The sequence below is a fragment of the Psammomys obesus genome, unplaced genomic scaffold (genome assembly GCF_907164565.1).
Source record: "Psammomys obesus unplaced genomic scaffold, mPsaObe1.curated_primary_1811, whole genome shotgun sequence".
NCBI lineage: Eukaryota > Metazoa > Chordata > Mammalia > Rodentia > Muridae > Psammomys > Psammomys obesus.
The window spans coordinates 1,843,779-1,865,598 of NW_026592510.1; the positions used below are offsets into that span (position 1 = coordinate 1,843,779).

Genomic DNA, 21,820 nt, shown 5'->3' on the forward strand with positions numbered 1-21,820 from the left:
AGACAGACAGACAGACAGATAGACAGACAGACAGACAGATAGACAGACAGACAGACAGACAGATAGACAGACAGACAGACAGACAGATAGATAGACAGGCAAACAGACAGACAGACAGATAGATAGATAATTTTAAAGAGGGTTTCACCATCTTAATCCAAAAATTCATAATAAAGTTTGTGCTATCCTGGGAAAAGAAAAGAAATGAAAGTAAATTCATTTAGGTGTGTATAAGTGCTCATAGTTTCAGAAGCCAATCAACTGTTATGCTGTCTGAGCAACATCTAGTGATGATGAGCCCAAGGTGATTCTGATTACATGGTTAATCTGTGACCTAGTAACATCATAAATGGGCACAGAGTAAGTCCAAGCCCTAGAGTGTCCACTGGTAACCAACACGGTGTATCCCCATGCCTTTGGAAGTTGAATGAGAAGCATGTTCTGGGAGCTGTAGAAGGCAGCAGCCAGGCTGGGTGGGGTGGCACCTGCCTGTAATCCTGGCTCTTGGGAGGCTGGACCAAGGGGATCTTGAGCTTGAGAACAGAATGGAGTACACAGTGAGACTGTCTCAAAGAGGAGGGCAGAGGAAAGAGCACCCATTACCCATCAAATCTACATATAGCGTTCATTAGGGCTGGATACTTTACTGGGCAGTTGGGACACAGATGTATGCGCTCAGCCTCACAGGACCCTGGCTCTAGTGGAAGGAAATAGGTGTGTGTCTGCTAAGTGAACTAAGGAGCCACAGGTACTCTGAGAGAGGTGTCATAGGGAATATTCGAGGTTGAGAGTCATGGATGGAGAACATGCAGATGTTATGGCTCAGTCAGGAAAGCCTTTCTTTACAGGAGAATGTTTGCTTGCATCTTCTGACTTCTGACTATTTAATTAATGGCTTTACAGACTCAAGAGTAGTCCAAAGGAATACATTACATAGCCATTTGTCTAATACAGTTTATTCATTCTCTAAGCGTCCCCATGAAAGGGTACTCAAAATGCCACAGTTCCTTAATAGCTGGAGGCCTGTGAAGGGCTGTGGAGCCTTGCGTGGCTCAGGCACCGCAGCTTAGTGCAGGTTGCAGAGCCTACCTTTTGTGCCTGGTCTAAGCTGTGTAGGGCACCTGGAGTCTCGTGGGAGCACAGAAGAGAATTTCCCAGTGTTAATTTTGGCTACCTGTCTAGAAAAAATTTTGGCTCTTTTGATGAAGTTCCCTGGGGCCTTCTCTTGTCTGAGGATCAGTTAGCCCAGTGGTTCTCAACCTTCCGAATGCTGTGACCCCGTATTACAGCTCCTCCTGTTGTGGTAATTCCCAACCATAAAATTGTTTTTGTTGTTACTCCATAACTGTAGTTTTGCTACTGTTAATGAATCGTAATGTAAATATCTGTGTTTTCCAGTGGTCTAGGCAAGCAAAGAAAGGGTTGGTTGGACCCTCGAAGGAGTTGTGACCCACAGGTTGAGAACAGCTGGGTTACAGCTGTTATACAGAACTCTTAACAAAGACGAGGACTGATCATCTATCAGGTTCTCCATACTTCTGGGAGGCACTGGGTTGTCTTTATTCCTCTCCATTGGTAGAAAGGAGCACTTGAGAATTATTGGTGTTTATTGGTGTCTATGGAATGAAAATCTACTCAAGATGAAATATCAAATATGCATGTGCTTTGAAAAGTTCAATCCACAAATACTGCTGTTGTGGCTGTTATTTTCAGTGTTTTAAATAATAATACAACAAGCCCTTTAACCATGGAAGAGGCAAAGATACCTTACAAACTGTCAACTCTTTCTGCCTCTGCTGGCTCTTTCTGTGTCTGCTGGCACACCTTAGTGATTTGGTGAGGGCTCTGGTGCTTAAAATAGAATTGCTGACAGCTGACATGGGTCGTAATCCATCACTTCAACTGACCCATTGCAGCTATATGTCAGGGGACGTGGGTTTAGCTGACTCATCTTGGCTGTGAGGATGAGTTGGGATGCTGCCACTTGCTGTAGAGAGCATTCTGGATGGTTCTGCACTATTGTTTTTCTGTTTCATGTAAAGTAAAAGGATTGTAGGATTAGGGGGAGAAAAGCAGTCCTTTCTCAAAGAGTCTCAGTAGGAATTTGAAGGGTGTGGAAAAGAAGAAACAGAAAATCAGAAAGGGGGTTAGTTTCAGCTCTGAGTAGACTTTATAGGAAAGAGAACTAATGGCCAGTTCTGGCTGAAGAGGAAGTATTTCTTCAGGCACCTGGGCTGACCATCAGATTGCAGCGTTGACTTTTAGAATTGCTTTGGGGTAAACAGATGGAACAAGATGCCTTGCAGTAGGTTATTTGTGTGGTGGGCATTTGTAACCTACAGTGGTAACCAGGAGGATGAAATACAGGGCACGGTGTTCCAAATGGGTACCCTCAAAAATATTAATCTATGAATATCAAAAGCTAATTTGGACATAAACAGAATTCTAGAATTGTAGGAAGACTAAATAATGCTTAAAAAAATAACAAAACAAAAAACTTGAAACCCTTTACTCTGTGTCTTTCTTTCTTTTTTCTTTTTTTGAGACATAGTAACCCTGGCTAGCCTGGAATTCTATGTCGACCAGGCTGGTCTCGAACATCAGAGCTCTGCCTGCCTCTGCCTCTGCCTCCCAAAGTGCTAGGATTAATGTGTGCCAGTAAGCAAGGCTATTGTGTTTTGTTTATTCTGTGATTAAAGATAGAACAAAATGCATTTACATTTTAATTTGGGAGTTTTTGTTAATTTTCATTGAAGTCTTTTTAGCTAGTAACTTTTATCATATGCCTTCAGTCTAAAAAAGTAATCCATGTTACAGTTCTTAACATTTTTCTCAGTATTTGGCCTGATCTTATTTCTATTAATCACCTTTAGTTTTAAGTAAATGAATTTTAGTTTTTAATTTAGATCCATATTTAGTATTTTATTCTTTGTTGATAGTAAAAATAACTAAATTGATTTGGTATCATATATTTAATGAAGTTTAATCTGAGAATTTTGAATTCTTTAAACAGCTATCTAATATTTAAATATATTAACTAATTTACTAATATTAAGTTTACTCTTAACTATTTAAAGTTAATTTCTGTAGAAGTAAGCTTTCAAAGCAATAACAGGAAATAAGAAAAAGGCCTAGGCTATAAGAAGTTTGCCATATTATGGCCAGTTGCTCACTCACACTGCTTAATGTAGGGCAGTATGTGAATATTAGTAGATGTTATATTTTAAAATGCATAGAAATTCTTTTGGATATGCTATGTTTATGCAATGTTGAATAGATTTCTTGCCTGTAGTCTTCCTTGGAGTATTTCATTAAGTACATCAATTAAAGGCCTGAAACTCCAAGGAAAAGATAATCTACAGCTTTTCTCAATAGCAGTTGTCTGACATAGCAACCCTGAGGACTTGCATTCTGTAGAAGATACAGAGACCTCAGAAGGGAGAGTTTATGCTTTCACCACTAACTATGGGTTTTATTAGTGTGTTGCATTCCTTCAAAGTTACTCTGTGGCATCAATAAACGCTTATACCAGCAAGCTTTGTGTAAAACAGGTTAATGATTCAGAAGATAAGAATTTAGACGACACATAGTTCAGCCAAACATAGATTTCATGGTCCTCGGGGGAGCCTTCATAGGAATGCATAATTCAAAAGAGAAACTAAAAGAAAACAAATTTTGTATTTTTCTCTCATAAGTGCTTTTTGTAGCATTGCCACTTGCAGGGAAGCCTGGGCTTGTGGGGGGGGGGTGTTTCAGAGAGATCAGCCATTGTGAGAGGGAGGGTCTTATTAGTTCACTGCCATATCACACCGCTGAGCTGAGAGTGAGCTGCTGCTGGTCTGTGTCAACATTCTAGTTCTGCAGAGGCGCCCACTCTGAACAGCTGTTTTTCTGGCAGCAGCTGGGAAGTGTAGGTTTCATGAATAGGGTTGATCAGCACCATGTGGTAAGCCTTCTTCCTGTGTTTTCACCTAAGCTGTAATGCCAAGAATAGAGCAGAGAAATGGGGTTGTGTGAGAGATGATGAAGTAGGGGGTGGAGCAAGTAGTGGGGGAAGGAAGGTCATCGATGATGAGAGCTGTCTCATCAGGAAGGTTCCAGCTCTTCTGCAGTGTTCCTTTGAACAACCATAGTATACAGCTATTATAAAGCTGCAATATGTTCCCTGTAATTTTTATGAAAGGAAACCAGATGTGGAAATTATTTTCATTTTGAAACAAAGTGGTGTGTTACCAGTTGGATGCAAGAGTGCACAACTATAGTCTTAGCTAGATGGGAGGTTGAGGCTGGAGGACTGTTTGAGCCCAGGAGTTCTTGAGACCAGCCTAACAACACATTGAGACTGCAGCAGAATCACAGAGAGGGTTGGGGGGTTAGTGACCTTGACCGAAGTCAGCTAACAGCACGTGAGTCCTTAAGCTGCCCTAGCAGCTTTGTTAGAAATCAGGCTAGAAAAAGGGTTCTGTGCTGAAAGTGCATCCTTTTCCTTAATTGGTAACCCTACAATCTTTATCCCTCCAATATTCTGAAATCATTGTGTTTATAATTAAAAATTAGTGTGTGCCCTCATGAAGGTATGATTCTACCTTTGTGGAAAATCTGAAGGAAGCAGTCATTTAGCCAAGCTGACCATATCTTACAGGAATGACGCAGGGCTTTCTTTTGTGTGTAGTATAGGTGGATCAAGTTCTGGAATGCTAACAGAATGGCTAACAGGTCCACGTTTTCAGAGCCTAAGGAAGACTTGAAATTTTTGTGGCTTCTTGCTTTCTAGTGAGAGGAACAGTATAATAAAAGGCAAAACAAAACAAAAAAACCTTAGGCTGGGATAAACTTAGTAGCGATTTGGACTGTGTGTATTTTTTTTTCCAAGGGGCAGCACCAGTTTTAGAGGACCTGGAGGCAGACAAAAGCAGAATTGGCAATGTGGGAGTGTCAGGCATGCTGAGCCAAGCCACAGAGACCAGAAATGATTTCTATGAGTTCAAAAATGTGAAAATGCACCTGTTTTGTGTCCTGTCTTAACCTGGGATGGACAGGGGATAGACATTTGTTCCTTAAAGACAGACACCAAGTGACTTTTCCAGCCAATCCCCAGTGGCCACCCACTTGCTATGGGGACATTGTCACCCTTGCCTTTCAGGGTAGAAAGGGCAGCCTTGCTTTTGCTTTGTTTTCAACTGTTCTTTGTAATCCCGTTGTGATTAAAAGGAATTTGTTTTAAGGGTAAGCTCATAAGATAATTCATTTCTTAATGTATGATAAAATAGTATAAACTATGGGCAGAAAGTTAAGAATCCAAATAAAAAGAAGTAATGTGGGCAGGCAGTGAGGTGGCTAGTAGGTAAAGATGGTAGCTGCCTGGGAATGAAGAATGTAGGCCTAATGACCTGAGTTGTATTCTCAGAACCCACATAAAGGTGGAAGGAGAGAACTAACTCCAAAAAATCATTCTCTGACCTCTACACTCATTTGGCATGCATCCATATGCATACATCACACACACAAACGTGCACACTCTAGTGAGAAAATTTTTAAGAAATGTAGAAAAGGAAATAAGTTCTAATGGTTTCTTTTTATATTCTTTAAACTTTTATGGGCTGCTGAGATGGTGATTGCCACCACGCCCACTGACCTTACTTAGTTCAAGTCCTAGAACTGACATAGTAAAAGAAAGAGAGAGAGAAGACACTCCTACAACAAGCAACAGCTCTCTTCCCTCTGCCCTTCCCATCTCTATCTCTCTCTTCATGTGTCTGTCTTTCTCTCTCACTCCCTCTCTCTATGTCTCTCTCTCTCTCACACACACACACATGCACACACATACATTAAATTCGACTTTATTTAATCAACCTTGTGTAAAAAAGTCAGTTTAATAATTAAATTAGATGCTATTCTCTAAGTTTCAGTATTTGATACCTCTGAAATTGTTGGCTGACTTGAGTGTTCATCTGTGTTGTGTCATGTCATGTGAAAGGTAAATATTTTAACTTGGGGTGGTGGTGAGAATTAAAAATCCAGGCAAATAGGTAATCCTTAGAAAATCTTCCTAATATTTCTGTTCCCTCTAGATGGATTCATTATAGAAAAACTGAATGGTGTACTGTGCAGGTTTTCAACAGTCTGTGATGTGTTCAAATGAACTGTATTGAAATCCCAGAGTGTGCTGAAGATTGCCTTTAATGACACAGGTGGTTTGTGCAGGGCTCATGATAAGTGTCTAGAGTGTTGACTGGCTTCCCCAGGACTGAAAGGCACTTCATGCAGATTGTATTAAGTAACTCCATTTTGTTTGGGACTTGGATGTTATAAAATGCACAAACACTGGGTTTGTCTTGAGTCATCTTATTCTCATTTGGGGTTGATAGAAATGAAGTAAGGACCAAGTAAACGACTTTTTTTCAGGTGCAAATTCGACCATGGAACCTAAGTGACAGTGACTTTGTAATGGATGGTTCTCAGCCTTTGGACCCCAGAAAAACTATCTTTGTTGGGGGAGTTCCACGACCCCTTCGAGCTGGTGAGTGGAAATAGTAACACCACAACAACAAAAGCAATGACAACAAAATCCCCAATGCGTTAGCTCTGTCTGGGTTTCCAGTCAGCCATTCACAACCTCTAAAAGGAAGCCTGTCATGTCATTTTCACTGAGCTGACATTCTTACGATTAAGAATTTTCCCCAAAATGCTGTATATTCTTGTGATTCAAGAGTCAATTTGATTAAACCATTTTGTGGAAAGGATGAGCTTTATTTAGTTCTTTCCTTTTTACCCACACACTTTAAATAATATTTGGCAGTGTACGTGATCGTGCCAGTTAGTGTTGTTATAGACGTCCGTCACCCTGTCAGAAGTCTGCCCAGCATGTCTGGGTGCCCAGTCAATGAAAAGCTGAGCCACGGCTGGGGATTGTACTTGGGAATCAAGCTGTACCCCTGAGCCTCCATCAGCAAGGCAGGATCTAATTCTTACAATTTCCAAAAGTGAATTATATGTTGAACCATTCCTTCATTATGAGTTTATAGAAGCTCCCATCTTGCAGTGGGTTTTTGCTGTGGTACTGGCAGTTGAACCCAGGACCTCACATACTCGAGATAAGCACTCATCCTCAGCCCACCTTCTGCATTTATTCTGACATAGTCTCACACAGTTGCTGGGCTGGCCTGGGCCTCAGTGAGTAGACCAGGCAGGCCTTGGGATCCTTCTGCCTCAACCTTCCAAGTAGCTGAGATTTCAGGCCTGAAGACCTAGCCCAACCTCTGGTGTTGTTGTTGTTGTTTGTTGTTGTTTTAATTTGTTTCCAAGGATAAAACAGTTATGTTGCCAAGGGTAAGCTGGATTGTAATGAACCAGAGACTTGAAGTGGTATTGAACTGATGTTTCAGTAGTTAAGCCAGAGACAAGCCAGGAGCCATGTGACACATACCTGTAAGCCAAGCATGCTGGAGGCTGGCACAAGATGCTGTTAAATCTGAATCTTGCCTGAGTACTTACTGAGTGAATACAAGACCAGCCTGAATTCTCAAGGATTCCTAACATTATTTGAATTCTAACTCTAGTCTACACATTAAAAACAAAACAAACAAACTTTGGAACTCTACAAAGATATCTTCCTAAATTTGATAGCTCACACCTGTAACTCTAGGACTGAGAGGTTGAAGCAGGACAATTTTGAATTTTGGGCTAACCTACTTAGTGAGCCCCTATCTCAAAAAATAAATGGGATATAATCATAATTCTATTTTGAAGATCTTTAAAAATGTTGTGATTATGGTAATTTTATACTATTTCTAAAAGTCAGAGGTTTCTGGGTCCACTTTTTCTTCTAATGAAAAACTGTCAGAAGAAAGAAAGCAAAACAGTGAGAGTTCTCTTCCTTAGCCTACATCACTTAGTAAAGTCTAGAAGGGCCATGTCATTGGGAACAACTCGAGACTAGAAAAGGTGCAGCCTCTTGGTTCTACATTAGATGAGTGTTTTTAGGAACAGGTGATGTGAGTGGGGGTTCTGTAGAGCACTCACAGCCTCTGTGCTAGGCTAGAAAGGAGAGTCCTCACTGATACTTTTCACTGCACATGGACTTCACAGTTGGATAGTCACTGCTGTACATTGCAAATGGCTACAATGTAATGGAAGTTGTTCTAATCTTTGTCCTTCTCCACTCCTCCTATATGAGACTATTTAAAAGTCTTGAAACTGGATATAGTGGCTCACACCTATAATCCTAGGCATAGGAAGCTGGATCTCTTGAGTTCCAGGCCAGCTTGTCTACATAGTGAGTTCCAGGTCAGGCAGAACGACACAGTAAGACCCTATCTAGGAAAAAAAAAAAAAAAAGTCCCATAAGCATGAAATAATACAGCTGGATTTTAAGTCATCAGGTCTATGTTCTCATGTCACAGGAGCTGCAGTTTATACGCTGTCTTGTACCAGGTGCTCAGCACGGGCAAGATGCTGCAAGTCCTAGAAGGTGGGAGGACCAGGAGTTCAGTGTTGTCTTAGCTGCATAGTGAGCTCAGGCAAGCGCACGTTACATAAGATCCTGTCTCAAAATGCCAAAAATGAAAATAAGTATTTTAAAAGAATTATATTCAGCTCTCTAAATCAGAAATAAGATTTGTGTTCTTTGCCTAGAGAATACACCTAATAAATCTTGAATTTCTTCTTTTCTTTCTCTCTCTCTCTCTCTCTCTCTCTCTCTCTCTCTTTTAAGAGATAGGGTTTCATAGCCCTGGCTATCCTGAAACTTGCTCTGTAGACCAGGCTGGCCTTGAATGCGCAGAAATTCACCTGCTTTTGCCTCCCAGAGTGCTGCGCCTATGGGAGCAGGCCTGTGCCACCATGCCTGACCCAAATACTCAAGTCTCAAAAAAAAAAAAAAAAAAAAAAAAATTTTTTAATTTTTATGTGTAAGAGTGCTCTATCTGAATGCACACCTATATGCCAAAAGAGGACATCAGATCACATTATAGATGGTTGTGAGCCACCATGTGATTGCTGGGAACTGAACTCAGGATCTCTGAAAGAGCAACCAATGCTCCTAACCACCGAGCCATCTGTCCAGCCCCTTTTTTTCCTTTTTGAAGTTAGCTATTTTTGTCTTACAGTTGGTTTGTTTTGGTAGATATGTAGTAAAGACCTATCCGCTGGAAGTGTTAATTCCAGCCCACTTGCCAGCACTTCTAGAGGGTAGCTGGTGGCCAGGAAGTCCACTATTTAATAAATAAGCCAGGGTATGCCATGCTGAACTGAGTGAATATCCCATTATCGTGTTAAACAGAGCATTTTACATAGAAAACCAAAGCCTTCAGAACAGAACACAAGAGTTGTATTGACAGTTGAAGACTGAGTTATATTCTTAACATTCTGAATGATCTTGAAATATTATAGGACAATTTTAAAAGGCTTTTTATTAGTGTGTGACTGCAGGAGTTTATGTGCAACACATGTATGTAAGTACCTGTGGAAGCCAGAGGGCTTTGGATTCCCAGAACTGGAATTACAGGTGATTGTGAGCCATATGATCTAGGTGCTGGGAAGGCGACCCTGGGTCTTCTGTAAAAGCAATAAATGCTCTTGACTACTGAGCCATCTCTCCAGCCTAAGACTGGCTTTCTTTATAAAGTATTTCAGGGCATATTCTTCCCTGGTCCTCACTCAATAGCTAAGGCTTTGGGTATTGGGATAAATTTCACTTGTCCCTTGGCCAGAGATTGTCCTTTAGATATTTTGAGATTTTTGTTTGCTTTACTTTTGATATTGTAACACAGCGACTATGATCAGTAATAGTTATTCTAAATGTAGCCCTTATCCATCCTAATAGAAATGCCTCTAAAGAAGCAAGAAGCCCTGACCAGGCTTAGGGTATCCATTGAACTAGGTAGTCTTACTCTTTGACAAAGCTTTTTGTTTTTATTTTTTGAGACAGGGTCTCACTATGGTGACTGTAGGTCATCAAACTCATAAACCTCCTGCCAGACAGGAAGCACCATACCCAGATCAAACCTTCCTTTTTAAAATTCAGGTTGGTAGGGGAAATCACAGGCCTGGAGAAATTAACCTAAGAATGAGGAAATCCAATGAAAATTGTATCTGGATGAGTTTTCTCATCCCTCAATTGTGGGCCAAGGTTGAATAGTGCACATTGCTGTCATATCTTATCCCTTTCTATTGTTCCTATGAATAACAGCAGCAAGTTAAGAACAATTTCCCCCAAATCTGATGTTTCTTAGGTCTGGATGTCTCCCTTCTTTTAACCCATTCCCTTTTAGGGAAAAACAAAATGGGTAGGGGGTGGGGTAGGGGGGAGCTGTAAGAAGGCTCACCCTGCCCCCATGTGGCTAAAGTCTGCACATTCTTTAGAGAGTCAACAAAAGAACTAGACGGTTTGTCTGCTTTTCTGCTGGTTACAGAGACAGCAGCATGCTGACCTTTGACCAAATGATAGGACCAACATATTTTCCTGAATGTTCATACAGGAAAAGCCCTATGACATTAAGCCTTCTCCAAGATGTACAGCCCTTCACTCTGACAGTAAGTCAGTGTCAGGCTGGGGGCTATGAAGGCACCAAAGTGGAGATTGAAACGTCTTGTCCCAAGTGATCTCTTGTCCTTAGTGATACTTCATTTGCATGTTTTTCTGTCACCCCATCTTCTTCATTTAGGTGTCTGATTTGTGGACCGCCTAAGTGGCTACACTTTGGAATTTCTTCTAACTAACGTAATAGGCCTTAGAACTGTGTTCTTCACCTGATGACTTCCTTCTGATGCTTGTTCATACTTGCCCCTGCAGGCAGTTTCGTCTAAGAGACTGGTGTCTTGAGCTCTTGGAGCCTATCATTGCTTCTCTGCTATTGGGTCTTTGGTCTTTCTTAACTATTGCTCTGATAATTCTTTTCTCTCCTTTCTTTTTCACCCTGTTAACAGTCCATGGCAGATCCTGGAGTTTCCTTCTCTGCCTTTTCCCAACCCCATTGCTCTGTAATGGCTTTTATGTCCAGGTAAAAACTCATTATGGTGTAAATAATTGAATCCATGGCTCCATGATGCTAGGCAAGTTCTTTACCACTGGACTACAGTTCCAGCCCTGAGAGGTAAAGACTTCTGAATGGTCTATGTAATATGGAAAGAATATATATTTCAGTATTTGTCAGGATCATTTATTTCAGACTTTTTTTATACAAACATTCTGGTAGTTTACATGAGCTAGGGATTACATTCTGATTTTTGAGTATGGAATGGTGTTGTAAATATATCCTTTTCTGTTCTTTGAGGTAGTCGATGGCCAGAATCACTGTGTGTCAAATTTCTCAGCAGTAGACACTTTCTCACCCAGTCCCACGTTCAGTCTGAAGTGACCCAAATAAATTCCAGGTTTGACATGCTTTTAGGACTAGGGAATTTAATGCTGGTATATGTTCCTCCCCCTCCTCCCAAACAAACCTTTTCCCACAGTTGCTGTCAAACATTGCCATATCCATGACAGACTGAGCCAGCATAAGGCCAAAGTTAGACTGGGATGAATTGATGCTTATAGTGCAGAAACAAAGCCAGCTTAATATAAACCAAAGATTTACGAACAGTGAGGAAACAAAAAACGAAACAGCCAAGTGCCGCTGTGTTCTCAGCAGTGTGCTTAGAGCTGGCTTAGTATAGCCAATAACCTTGTGAAGCTGTACGCAGTAGTATTTGGGTTTTAGAAACAAAGAGGCAGAATTCAGGTACAGTAGCAATAAGTGAAGGCAGCAAGTCCTTCTAGTCTCTGTGGTTCAGCTTTAGGCTCTTTGTGCTGATGGAAGCTGTTTTGTCTGGTGGAGATCTGGGATGTTGTCTAGTTAAAGCAGCAATTTGGTACCAGCTTAACTTAATGCCTTTAATAAATTTAGTAAATGTTCCTTTTCTGACTTAGTGCTTCATGGCATCCATTTTAAAGTGTTCACAGCCTCATCTGATACAGAGTGGAAGTGTGTGAGCCTGCTTCCTCTTGAGCCCTTGTGAACCAGCTTAACAGCTGTGGAAAGGCTAAAAGGTTCATCTTCTTTTCTTTCAAAAGCCAAGACTGCTTTGTTATCCTGAGGTGCTTCATGCCTCTTTCCTGTCTGTTTTGTGTTTATTTCCAAAGAGAAAAATTGGACTTCTGGATTCACAGTTTAGAATCTATAAAGATGAATGTGGTGATATTTCTTTCTCTCACAAATCCTTATTCCTCTGTCACCCTCCTTGGTTCTCAGTGCTTCAGTCTTCGACATCCATTGCCTTCAGGCTGGCTTTGAAAAGTAGCTCAGCAAGAGGAACAGAATCCTGAGGTAGAGTAGAATGGGAACAATCATCAAGATTTCCTCTCTGGTAAACTAAAGTTTTGTTTTTGTTTTTGTTTTTTGTTTTTTTTTTTCTTTTCTCTAAAGAATAAGGAGCAGGTCCAGGGAACCATAACAGGTTCAGATTGAGCTTCAGAAGTGTAGTCACCCAAGGCAGAATTCATGAGGATACCATCTGCCCCCACAGCTGCTTTGTTCCGGCTTGCCTCTCTGGTCTGTGGCACAACGAAGCTCGGCGTGGGAACAGCACCCAGCAGTCTTCCTGCCACTGTGGAAGCTAATAGCATATGAAATACAGTATGCCCTTGCACATATCTGTGAATCCTGCCAGTTTCTCACTGTTGTGAGGATTAGGCAGACCCCAAGAACATGGAGGTGGTCGCCTCTTCACTGTTGCCAGTATGAATTCCATGTGGACTCCACACTCCTTCATCTGTATGCCCAGTTCTTGAGCCCTCATCTTCTTGGGTTAATGTTTCTTAGTATGCTCCAGGGAGTTACCCTATCCATTCTTTCTACTGAAAGAGGTTTAGACTGAGGATTCACTGTCCTAGGCTTAGTCAATAGGACACACTCTTGACTGAGGACTCAGATTTTGCAGCAAGATTATGGTTCATTTGTGCAGAGATAGATGAATCCATGAAGATCTAGTTGTCTAAACAATTAATGGTTGTCTTGATTTTCTCTTTCGCTTCTAGAAAGTCAAAATAGCAGCCTGTCTTTTCATCCTTGCTTTCCTCCCATCGGAAGGCGGCCGATACAGGACTTTCCTGTATTCACTAATTATATTCATTCTAGAAAAGCTTCTAAACCTGGTCTCTAAAGTAGCTGTACATTGTAACATTTGCCAGTAAACTTATATCCTCTATTTTAAAAAATGAAAAACTTGAAGCTGGAGAGATAGTTTAACAGTTAAGAGCACTTACTGCTCAATCATGAGGATCAGAGTTCGAGTTCCAGCACCCACATTGGGTGGTTCAGATGCTTATGAACTTCAGATCCAAGAGGCCAACACCTTCCTGAGCATACCTGAACACACACAAATAAAAATAAATACTAAAAATAGAAAAACCTCAGAGTGGAGATTTGTAGGATTTGAGAGAGATTTACTCTGCTTCTGTTAGTCACCCATTCAGAATGGATGGATTAAGTTTCCTTTTCTGATGTCTTTATAGCATTAAAATTATTGAAAAGGAATTACTTATTACTTTTTTTAGTATTAGAAACCCTGGCTGATACTTAAAGGACATCACTCTAGTTTCTAAGTATAAGTTCAGGGAGTACCACGGGAAGACTTACAGGTTATAAACAGTTTTTTGGCTACTTTTTCTTTTTTCTTCAAAGGTGATCATAATATAGACTTACTGTAGTTAAAATATAGATGTGGGAGGCTGTGGGTATGGCTCGGTTCCTAAAGTGCTTGCCTAGCATGCATGAGGCCCTGAGTTCAGTCCTCATTGCCACTGCAGAAAACTAGGTGTGGTGGCACATGCCTGTAATGCTAGTGCTTAAGAGGTAGAGGCAGGAGGATGAGGATAAGGACTCAAGGCTACCCTTAGCTGCACAGAGTTTGAAGCCATCCTGGGCTACATGAGAACAACAAAAACAATTTTAGCTCCTCTCCCCCCCCAAAAAAAACAAACTCGTATGAATTAGAAAGATGAAAATTTGTCAGTTTTCTTGAAAACACAAAAAGCTCTTTTATTGGCCACTTTGGTTTTTCCTAATATTTTAGCAAATTGCCTTTCACTTGAGTAAAACATTATTGCTCGAATATCTGGAGACTTTTTGATGACAAGGAAAATACTGTAGAACTAGGGAAAAGCTCATTCCATAAACAAATGTTATTGGCAGTATAATTGATGTTGGGATAAATAATGTTATTATTATTTGCCCTATGATTATTACGGCAGTATTATCTAACCTGCTATCACAATTAATAAGACACAGACACCTGTTAGTATTTATAATTGCCTTGTTTACCTTGGGCTGAGCAGATATTTCAGCTAAGCTATCTCAATAACCTCGCCATCCATCTCTCCCATCTGATGCCATTTGCCTTAACCATTCCTGTCTAGGCTACCTTCCATCCATAATCTTATAAATACTTGCTTGAATGGCCTTTCTACGCCATTATTGGAGTCCTTCTTCATGGTTCCTTCTCCACAATAACCCATCATGTCATCCTTCTTCCTCCTCTCTTCCCATCTGTCTGTTTCCCGTGATTCTCCTGAACCCAAAGCCCAGGAACCTTAGCCACACTACCTCATTCTGCCATGCCAAAGTTTTAGGTCTTCTAATCAACCAATCAGGAATGTTTTAGGCAGGTGTATACAACAAAGTAGGGCAGTAACCAGATCTTGAGGGCCAGTAATTAGCATCAAGAGACAAGCATCAGACCAACCCCCAACAAGCAAGATTTTGATCCCCAGAATCCATATGAGCCAGTGATAGCCAGGCATAGTAGTGGATGCTTACAATCTCAGTGCTGAGGAGGCAGAAGCAGGAGGATCTTTGGGGCTCAGTGGCCAGGCAGCCTAGCCTAACACACAAGCTTTAGGACCCATTGAGAAGCCACTGTGTCAAAACCATGGTGGACAGCTCCTGAGGAATGATACCCAAGGGTAACCTCTGTCCTCCTCACACATATGTACATATATGTGCTCTCCCTATACTCAGGAACATGCACACCAAAACTGACTTTATAGCTAGCTCATGAAGGGAAATTATTTTTCTATAATTTTTGTGAAAGCATAATTGTGTGAGAGTTTCTGCTTCTTCTGGTTAACTGTCAATAACATCAGCATGATCTAGTCTTTGGCACATGAAGATGATTTTGAGCCAAGAGATTCACAAAGTAATGGAATGTCTATGCCAATGGAAAGAGCCTTCAGGAATTAGGATCCCTAAAACTTTCTTGGAGGTTGCTGTGGTATAGAAAAATGTGTGGTGACACTCTAACTCCTGTTTAACCAGAGCTTCCAGTTTCCAGCTACTTGCTTCTTTTCAAATTCAGATACCCATTTGAGACCTTATCAGGGAAGACAGTGCTATTTGATTCTTTGTGAGCATTCTTTTCCTGGCCACTGGAGTGTTTTCTCTTTTCCATTCCAGAGCAAACGTGATCTTTGGAAAATTAGTATCTAATTTCCTGGGCCTTCAGATTACTTAGTTAACTAAGAAAAATTCATGAATGGATATTCACATTCTCCCTTCAGTTTTCTGCTTTCTGTTGAGAATAGTATTGACCCCGTGAGGAAAGGTTAGGCCATCAGAGGGTGAAGTGTGAGGAACCATGGGCCACTGATATTCAGGGTGCAGGTGCAGGTAAACAGTATTGGAGGTACTGCCTGAGCTGCAGCACAGTCCACTTGGCTTTAGCAAACGGTGCTCCCGGATGTTGGTGCTCAGTAACTCTGACCACTGGATGATTGGGATGGCTTTCTGCTGCTTGGTCTTCCATACCACCTACTCTTGAACTAGTTAGTGCTAGTTTATGTTCTCACTTGAAACTTACTGCTGTGTTATGGTCATTCTCCCTATTTTTTTTTTTTTTTGAGTGGCAGTCTAGTAAAAAAAAGGAATTTTGAACTGTAAAGATAGCTTTTCTGACACAGTGACAGTTGTTCTTACCGTCTTTGCAATTTTATTATGCCAGAATGAGTTGGCTTTACATCTCTGTGTAGAACTCAGGGGGTCCTAACATATCACTGAGAGCTGTAGACCCTCTGCCTGTCCCCACCAGAAGGATGCAGTGTTTGCAGCATTGGCTCTGGTCATTGTCTGTTTTCCCTGTTTTCTTCTTTTTAAATGCCATATGTAGGTTTTGAAGGAAAATAGGTGTTTAGGTAACTTCCGAGGGGTATGCCTGTCTTTGGATTTAGGCTGTGGCCTGAAAGGAATGGCCATAGGCGGAGATGGTGCTTTCAAGTAAACAGTTATCTTCAGGCAGTTGGCAGCACAGGTAAGTGACACATGTCTCTCGGGGGTACCCTGAGTGACAGTGGGCATAATTTTTAAATATCAGACCCTTTGGGATGGGCCAATTCCCAAAAACCTCTTTATAAGCATTTTGTAAATATACCAAAATCAAGGCAAGAAACATGGCAAGGCTTCAGACTGGACCATTAGCTTAGACTCTAACAAGATGCAGGGTACGTGTTTCTACAGCTTGGAAACAGCTTCCTAGTTATTCATTGCTGTGAAGGTTTCTCAGTTGGGATAGAACCTACTGTTCATTATCATTTTTATCAATGCTGAATTTACATCTGTAAACACATTGTTGCTGGGTAAAATGAGGACTCGATTCTGCAGCTCCAAGGAAGCAGTGAGGCAACAGAAGCTGCGTTCAGTCTCAGGCTCTATAAGCAGACATTTCTCCATAATGTCAGTCCGCCAGGCCTGCCCAGGCCCAGGCCAGGAGACCAAGTTTGTTTGACAGTAAGACAGATTACCGATACAGTGTTCCTTTTATACTGTTGCTTTAGTTATAACTGCATTACCCCCTGTGTTTATTTTTATTATTTTATATTTTATTTTAAAATAGCCGGTGAGCAAGTGGCTCTTGTTCTGGAGTTGTGAGGCTGATGTGGATGTTCTTCACCTGGGCTTCCTCTTTCATAGTTAGACTGCATGAGCCCCTTCCTGCATGAGTAGCTCCAAATAGTGACACATAGACATGTTTGTTTTCTTGCAGTTGAACTGGCAATGATAATGGACCGTTTGTATGGTGGTGTATGCTATGCTGGCATTGATACAGACCCAGAGCTGAAGTACCCCAAAGGTGCTGGGCGTGTTGCATTCTCCAATCAGCAGAGTTACATTGCAGCCATCAGTGCACGTTTTGTGCAGCTTCAACACAACGACATTGACAAACGGGTAAGCAACCACTCAAGATGGAATAGCTATGGGGAGGAAATGAAGTTTGTTCGGTGCCATCCTGGGCAGGACGGTATTTGTGATCATAAGAGAGCAGCTGTACCTCGCATGGCATTAGGCTGTGAGTCCATGGAGGTTGCCTGAAGAAGAGAAGATCCTTAGTGTTTAAGGTATGGATGAACCTCCTCTCCTGCCTTGCTTCTTTTTCTTCCCAGGTGATGAAAATAAATCTGCAGAATTTGGTATACCAAAGCAGTAACAATGCCTTAACAAAGATTGAGGTCCAGTCACCTGTTGGACCCAGGCAGTGCCCTTGCAATAAACCTGAATTGACATGTATACATAGAAATATACACAAAAATTTGAATCTACATGTTTTTTTAATTATAACATCACACTCAATGGCACTCATGGGAACCAAATACTGTTCCCTTTAGTCTCCTCTCCAGCTTCACATAATTTTACTACTCAGGAAACACGTCTATATATACACACATGCATGTCATATTACTGGCCCTTTTGCTCTTTATGTCACCTGCTTCTGCTCAGGGCATTGAGTGAACTTCCTTTGATCTAAAGAGAGGACATGGGGGGAGGTTGAGGGAGTTGGTGTGCTCTGTAGGCTTTGAGGACAGCGCTCCACTGTTGGGAAGGGTAAGAGAATGGAAGGAGTAAATCTGGGACCTAGATTAAAACACACCAAGGAGAACACCACATCTTGACTTTTCGCCGTGCAATTGTACAGTGGTTATTCTTGCTTCAAGATAGAGGAAAGCCTTGAGGCACTGACTGGATGGGAATGAAGGAAGTGGTCTCTGCTTATGGAGCTTTACACACCTTCTGCAGTCTTCTTTGCTTGACTTTCTGTAAGCAGACAATGTTCTTAGCATCTTAGTGGAAATTTTCGTTGATGACGCACTTTTCATATTCAGCAGGATTATGTTTCGTTAACACGTTCTCTGATCAAATTACAAAAGCCAGTACTTAGAATTAAATATTCTGTGGCTTGTTGAGAATATGTGGTAGTAGTTTTTTACGTTTTCATTTTTACCAAAGAACTTGTAATTTTGAATAATTTCTGAGATTTTTAAGTAGTTTATGCTCCATGATTCTGTTCATCTTCAGGATAATCGATATTAGCTGTTAAGAGTTTTAAGCAGCTGGGCATGGTGTCACATGCTTTGAATCCCAGCACTCAGGAGGAAGAGGCAAACGAATTGCTGTGAGTTCAAGGCTAGCCTAGTCTACAAAGTGAGTCTAGGACAGCCAAGGCTATACAGAGAATCCTTGTCTCAAGAAACCAAAAAGAAAAGAAAAAGAGTTTTTAAGCTGTACCAGTGCCTTTTAAAAAGACTTTTAAGAGAAAACAGCTGAATAAAATCGTTTTATATGAATTTTTATTTTAAATGTTACAGCTATAATGTTACTTAATACATTTTAACCTACATGCATTATATTGTATTTTCATCAAAGCCTCCTTCCACTCCTGTCCCTCCAATTTCTCCCCTGCTCCCTTCCAGACTTTTTCCTCCCAACTCCATGTGCTGTTTTTAAACCCAATGAGTTCACTTAGTGCTGCCTATATGTGCGTGGCTGTAGAGCACGGATCGCCTTCCAGAGACCAAATCCCTGAAGAACACTGACTCTCCCTCCCCAGCAGCCGGCAGTTGCCAATAGTTCCTCTGCCAGGGGTGGGTCTTCATGGGCTCCTCCCCTTCCATGTTGGGGTTTTGGCTGGCCTGATCTCCTGTGGCTCTTGTGCATGTACTCACAGCTGCTATGAGTTTGTGTGGGATGGCCCTGTCACGCCCATTAAAAACTGTGTCACTGCAGATGTCCACTACCTCTGGCACTATCTTTCTGCCCCTCCTCTGTGATCCCTGAGCTTTGGGGGCTTGGGGTACGATGCAAATGTCCCATTTAGAGCTGAGCACTACCCAGTCTCTTATTCTCTGCATGTTGACCAGTCATGGCTCTCTGTATATATACTGCAAAAGAAGCTTCTCTGATGAGGACTGACAGATGCACTTTTCAGTGGGTATAAAGATAAGAATTTAAGGGCAAGTTACTGCTGTGTCTTCTTAGCAGAATAGTCATATCATGTTCACCCTTAGTGCCTGTGACCTAGTCAGCCATGGGTTTTTGAAACAGTTAATGGTAGCAGTTATGAGTCCCATTTCATGGAACTCAACCAGAAAGTACCTGTTCACTCTCACAACAGTCATGCCACTATGGCACCAGCAGGCATATCTTACCAGCCAGTTGTTACTGTTGCCTGCAGAGTTCACAGCCGGGTAAAACTGCTGAGTACTTTTCTCGTCCTGTAGTGTGCACAGATCCTTCCAAAATTCTGAGAACCAGCAAGTAGGGATGAGGCTTCCAGAGGAGTACCAGCTTGATTTCTCCAGGCCCTATGAGACAAGTATGCGGTATCTGTTGCAACAGTGTCATAGGGGGTGAAAATTTCAGTTGGTGATAGATTTTTTATATTCAGCAAGATGGTGTCTTCTTAGCACATATATCTGACCAAATTAAAGTAAATATTCTATGGATTCCTTGAGAATAAGTGGTAGTGGCTTGTTTGTTAATTAAAATTTTTTTTTCAGAAGAAAAAATTTCAGTTTTTCTTGAACACTCTTGAGTTAATAGAAACTCAGAAAAATGACAAATATTCAACTTCCCTGGTTTTTCATGTACCCAAGCTTCCTCTTTTCAAACAGTAGTCTCACAGAAGACTAAGCTCCACAGAGAGAGGCTCAGTGTCTCTCAGACTCATCCCCAGTGTGTACCTATTACCTGGTTCAGTCCGAGGTGTTCAGTAAACAAGCGCTTTTTGAAAGGTTCTCTTCACTGCTGCTGCTGCTGCTTGGGGACCTGCCTGCTTATTTTGTTCATTTGGATGTCTGATACATTTACACTCAGACTGTAATGCTAGCCATCACTGGTAAACCTAGGCAACAAACTTTACCCAGAGAACATTAGATTCTCATCAGTATGAAAGTAGCTTTTTTTTGTTCCCCTCTGAGGATGATAAATGAGAAGACAAGAGGGTGTTTATTTTCTAATAGTCATCCAAGTGGAAGCCTTGGCGATCACTGAGAGTCCTTGTATGGCGCTTCCTTCTCTTGGAGCCCCACTCATCCTCATCGTTATTTGCCTTGACCATTTCCTTCACTGGGTGGAGTGGAAGCCTACTTCTATCCGGAGTTGGGCTTTTCTTCCCACTGCTGACCTATAAACATTACAATCCCTCCCTCTTCACTATGGCCCTTCTTGACCTTGCATTGAGCATAGCCACATAATGCTTGTTTCTGGCATTTCGAGTCTGTTAGCTGCATCCTTCATAGATGTGTTTTAGGCTCATTCATACTTTTATTTCTACTCATCTTTCCACTAAAATTTAAATTTGAGCTTTCTAGAGAGCTTTTACCATAAAAAAAGCACATTTGTATTTCCCTAAACAGTACCTTACAGAGACTGTTGTAGGCACATCTTTCCTGAATAGCTCTTACAGGGTTCTAGCAATAATCTATCCTAGTAAAGCTTCTGAAACTTGGACTAAAAGTCATGGGCCACTAGTACCCAGAATCCATTTGTGTTGCTATTGCATATTTTAAGATGCTGCTCTTCCCTTTCTTCTTCTATGAGTCTGGAGTTGCCTTTAAGCCCTGACTGTTTTAAATAGCATCAGCCTTCATCAGCTCCTTTGCTGTCTGCAAAGGTATAAATGTAGATTTAGTAGAACTGTAGCACATTAAAACCACTTGCTTTCTGTGGCAGCCCTTATCCCTTGCAGCACTTACTTCGTGAAAAGACTGATGGAGGCTAGCTGCAAAGCAGCTGTGCTTGGCCATCAGGTCCCATTCCCACAGTTCACCAAGTCTGGAACCTTGCAAGTCTGTGGGCCACGTATGCTCTCATCAGTGCAGATGCATAAGAAGAAATTGACACAGTCTGTCCACTGAAATTTTCAGCAAAGACATTGCTTGATAATCTGTTTACTGTTATTGTTGGCTAAGATTAAAAATTTAGATGGACACAAAGCCAAACTTTGGGCAGAGTGCAGGGAATCTTATGGAAGAAGGAAGAAATAGAAAGACCTGGAGGGTACAGGAATTCCACAAGGAAATCAACAGAGCCAAAATATCTGGGCCCAGGGGGCCCAGCAGAGACTGATGAATCAACCAAGGACCATGCATGGAGAGGACCTAGACCCCCTGCTCAGATGTAGCCCATGGGCAGATCAGTCTCCATGGGGGTTCCCTTGTAAGGAGAGCAGGGGCAGTCTCTGGCATGAACTCGATTACCTGCTCTTTGATCATGTTCCTCTGGTGAGATAGCCTTAGTAGGCCACAGAGAAAGAGGATCCAGACAGTCCTGATGAGACCTGATAGGTTAGGGTCAGATAGTAGGGGAGGAGGACCTCCCCTATCAGTGGACTAGGGGAGGCACATAGTGGGAGAAGAGGGAGGGAGTATGGGACTGGGAGGAGGAGATGAGGAGAGGGGACTACAACCAGGACGACATCATCATCATCATAATAGTAGAAGAAGAAGAAGAAGAAGAAGAAGAAGAAGAAGAAGAAGAAGAAGAAGAAGAAGAAGAAGAAGAAGAAGAAGAAGAAG

At 41.6% G+C, this 21,820-nt stretch overlaps 1 protein-coding gene across 7 annotated transcripts in view; it reads left to right on the plus strand.

The window, feature by feature from the left end:
- Cpeb3 (cytoplasmic polyadenylation element binding protein 3) overlaps positions 1-21,820 on the plus strand; it is a 190,747-nt gene that overhangs the window by 147,034 nt on the left and 21,893 nt on the right. For all 7 annotated transcript variants that reach the window (XM_055614100.1, XM_055614097.1, XM_055614098.1 and 4 more), the window contains 2 exons: positions 6,406-6,520; positions 17,014-17,195. In XM_055614100.1, coding sequence (XP_055470075.1) covers positions 6,406-6,520; positions 17,014-17,195 — 297 coding nt within the window. The remainder of the gene's footprint in view (positions 1-6,405; positions 6,521-17,013; positions 17,196-21,820) is intronic.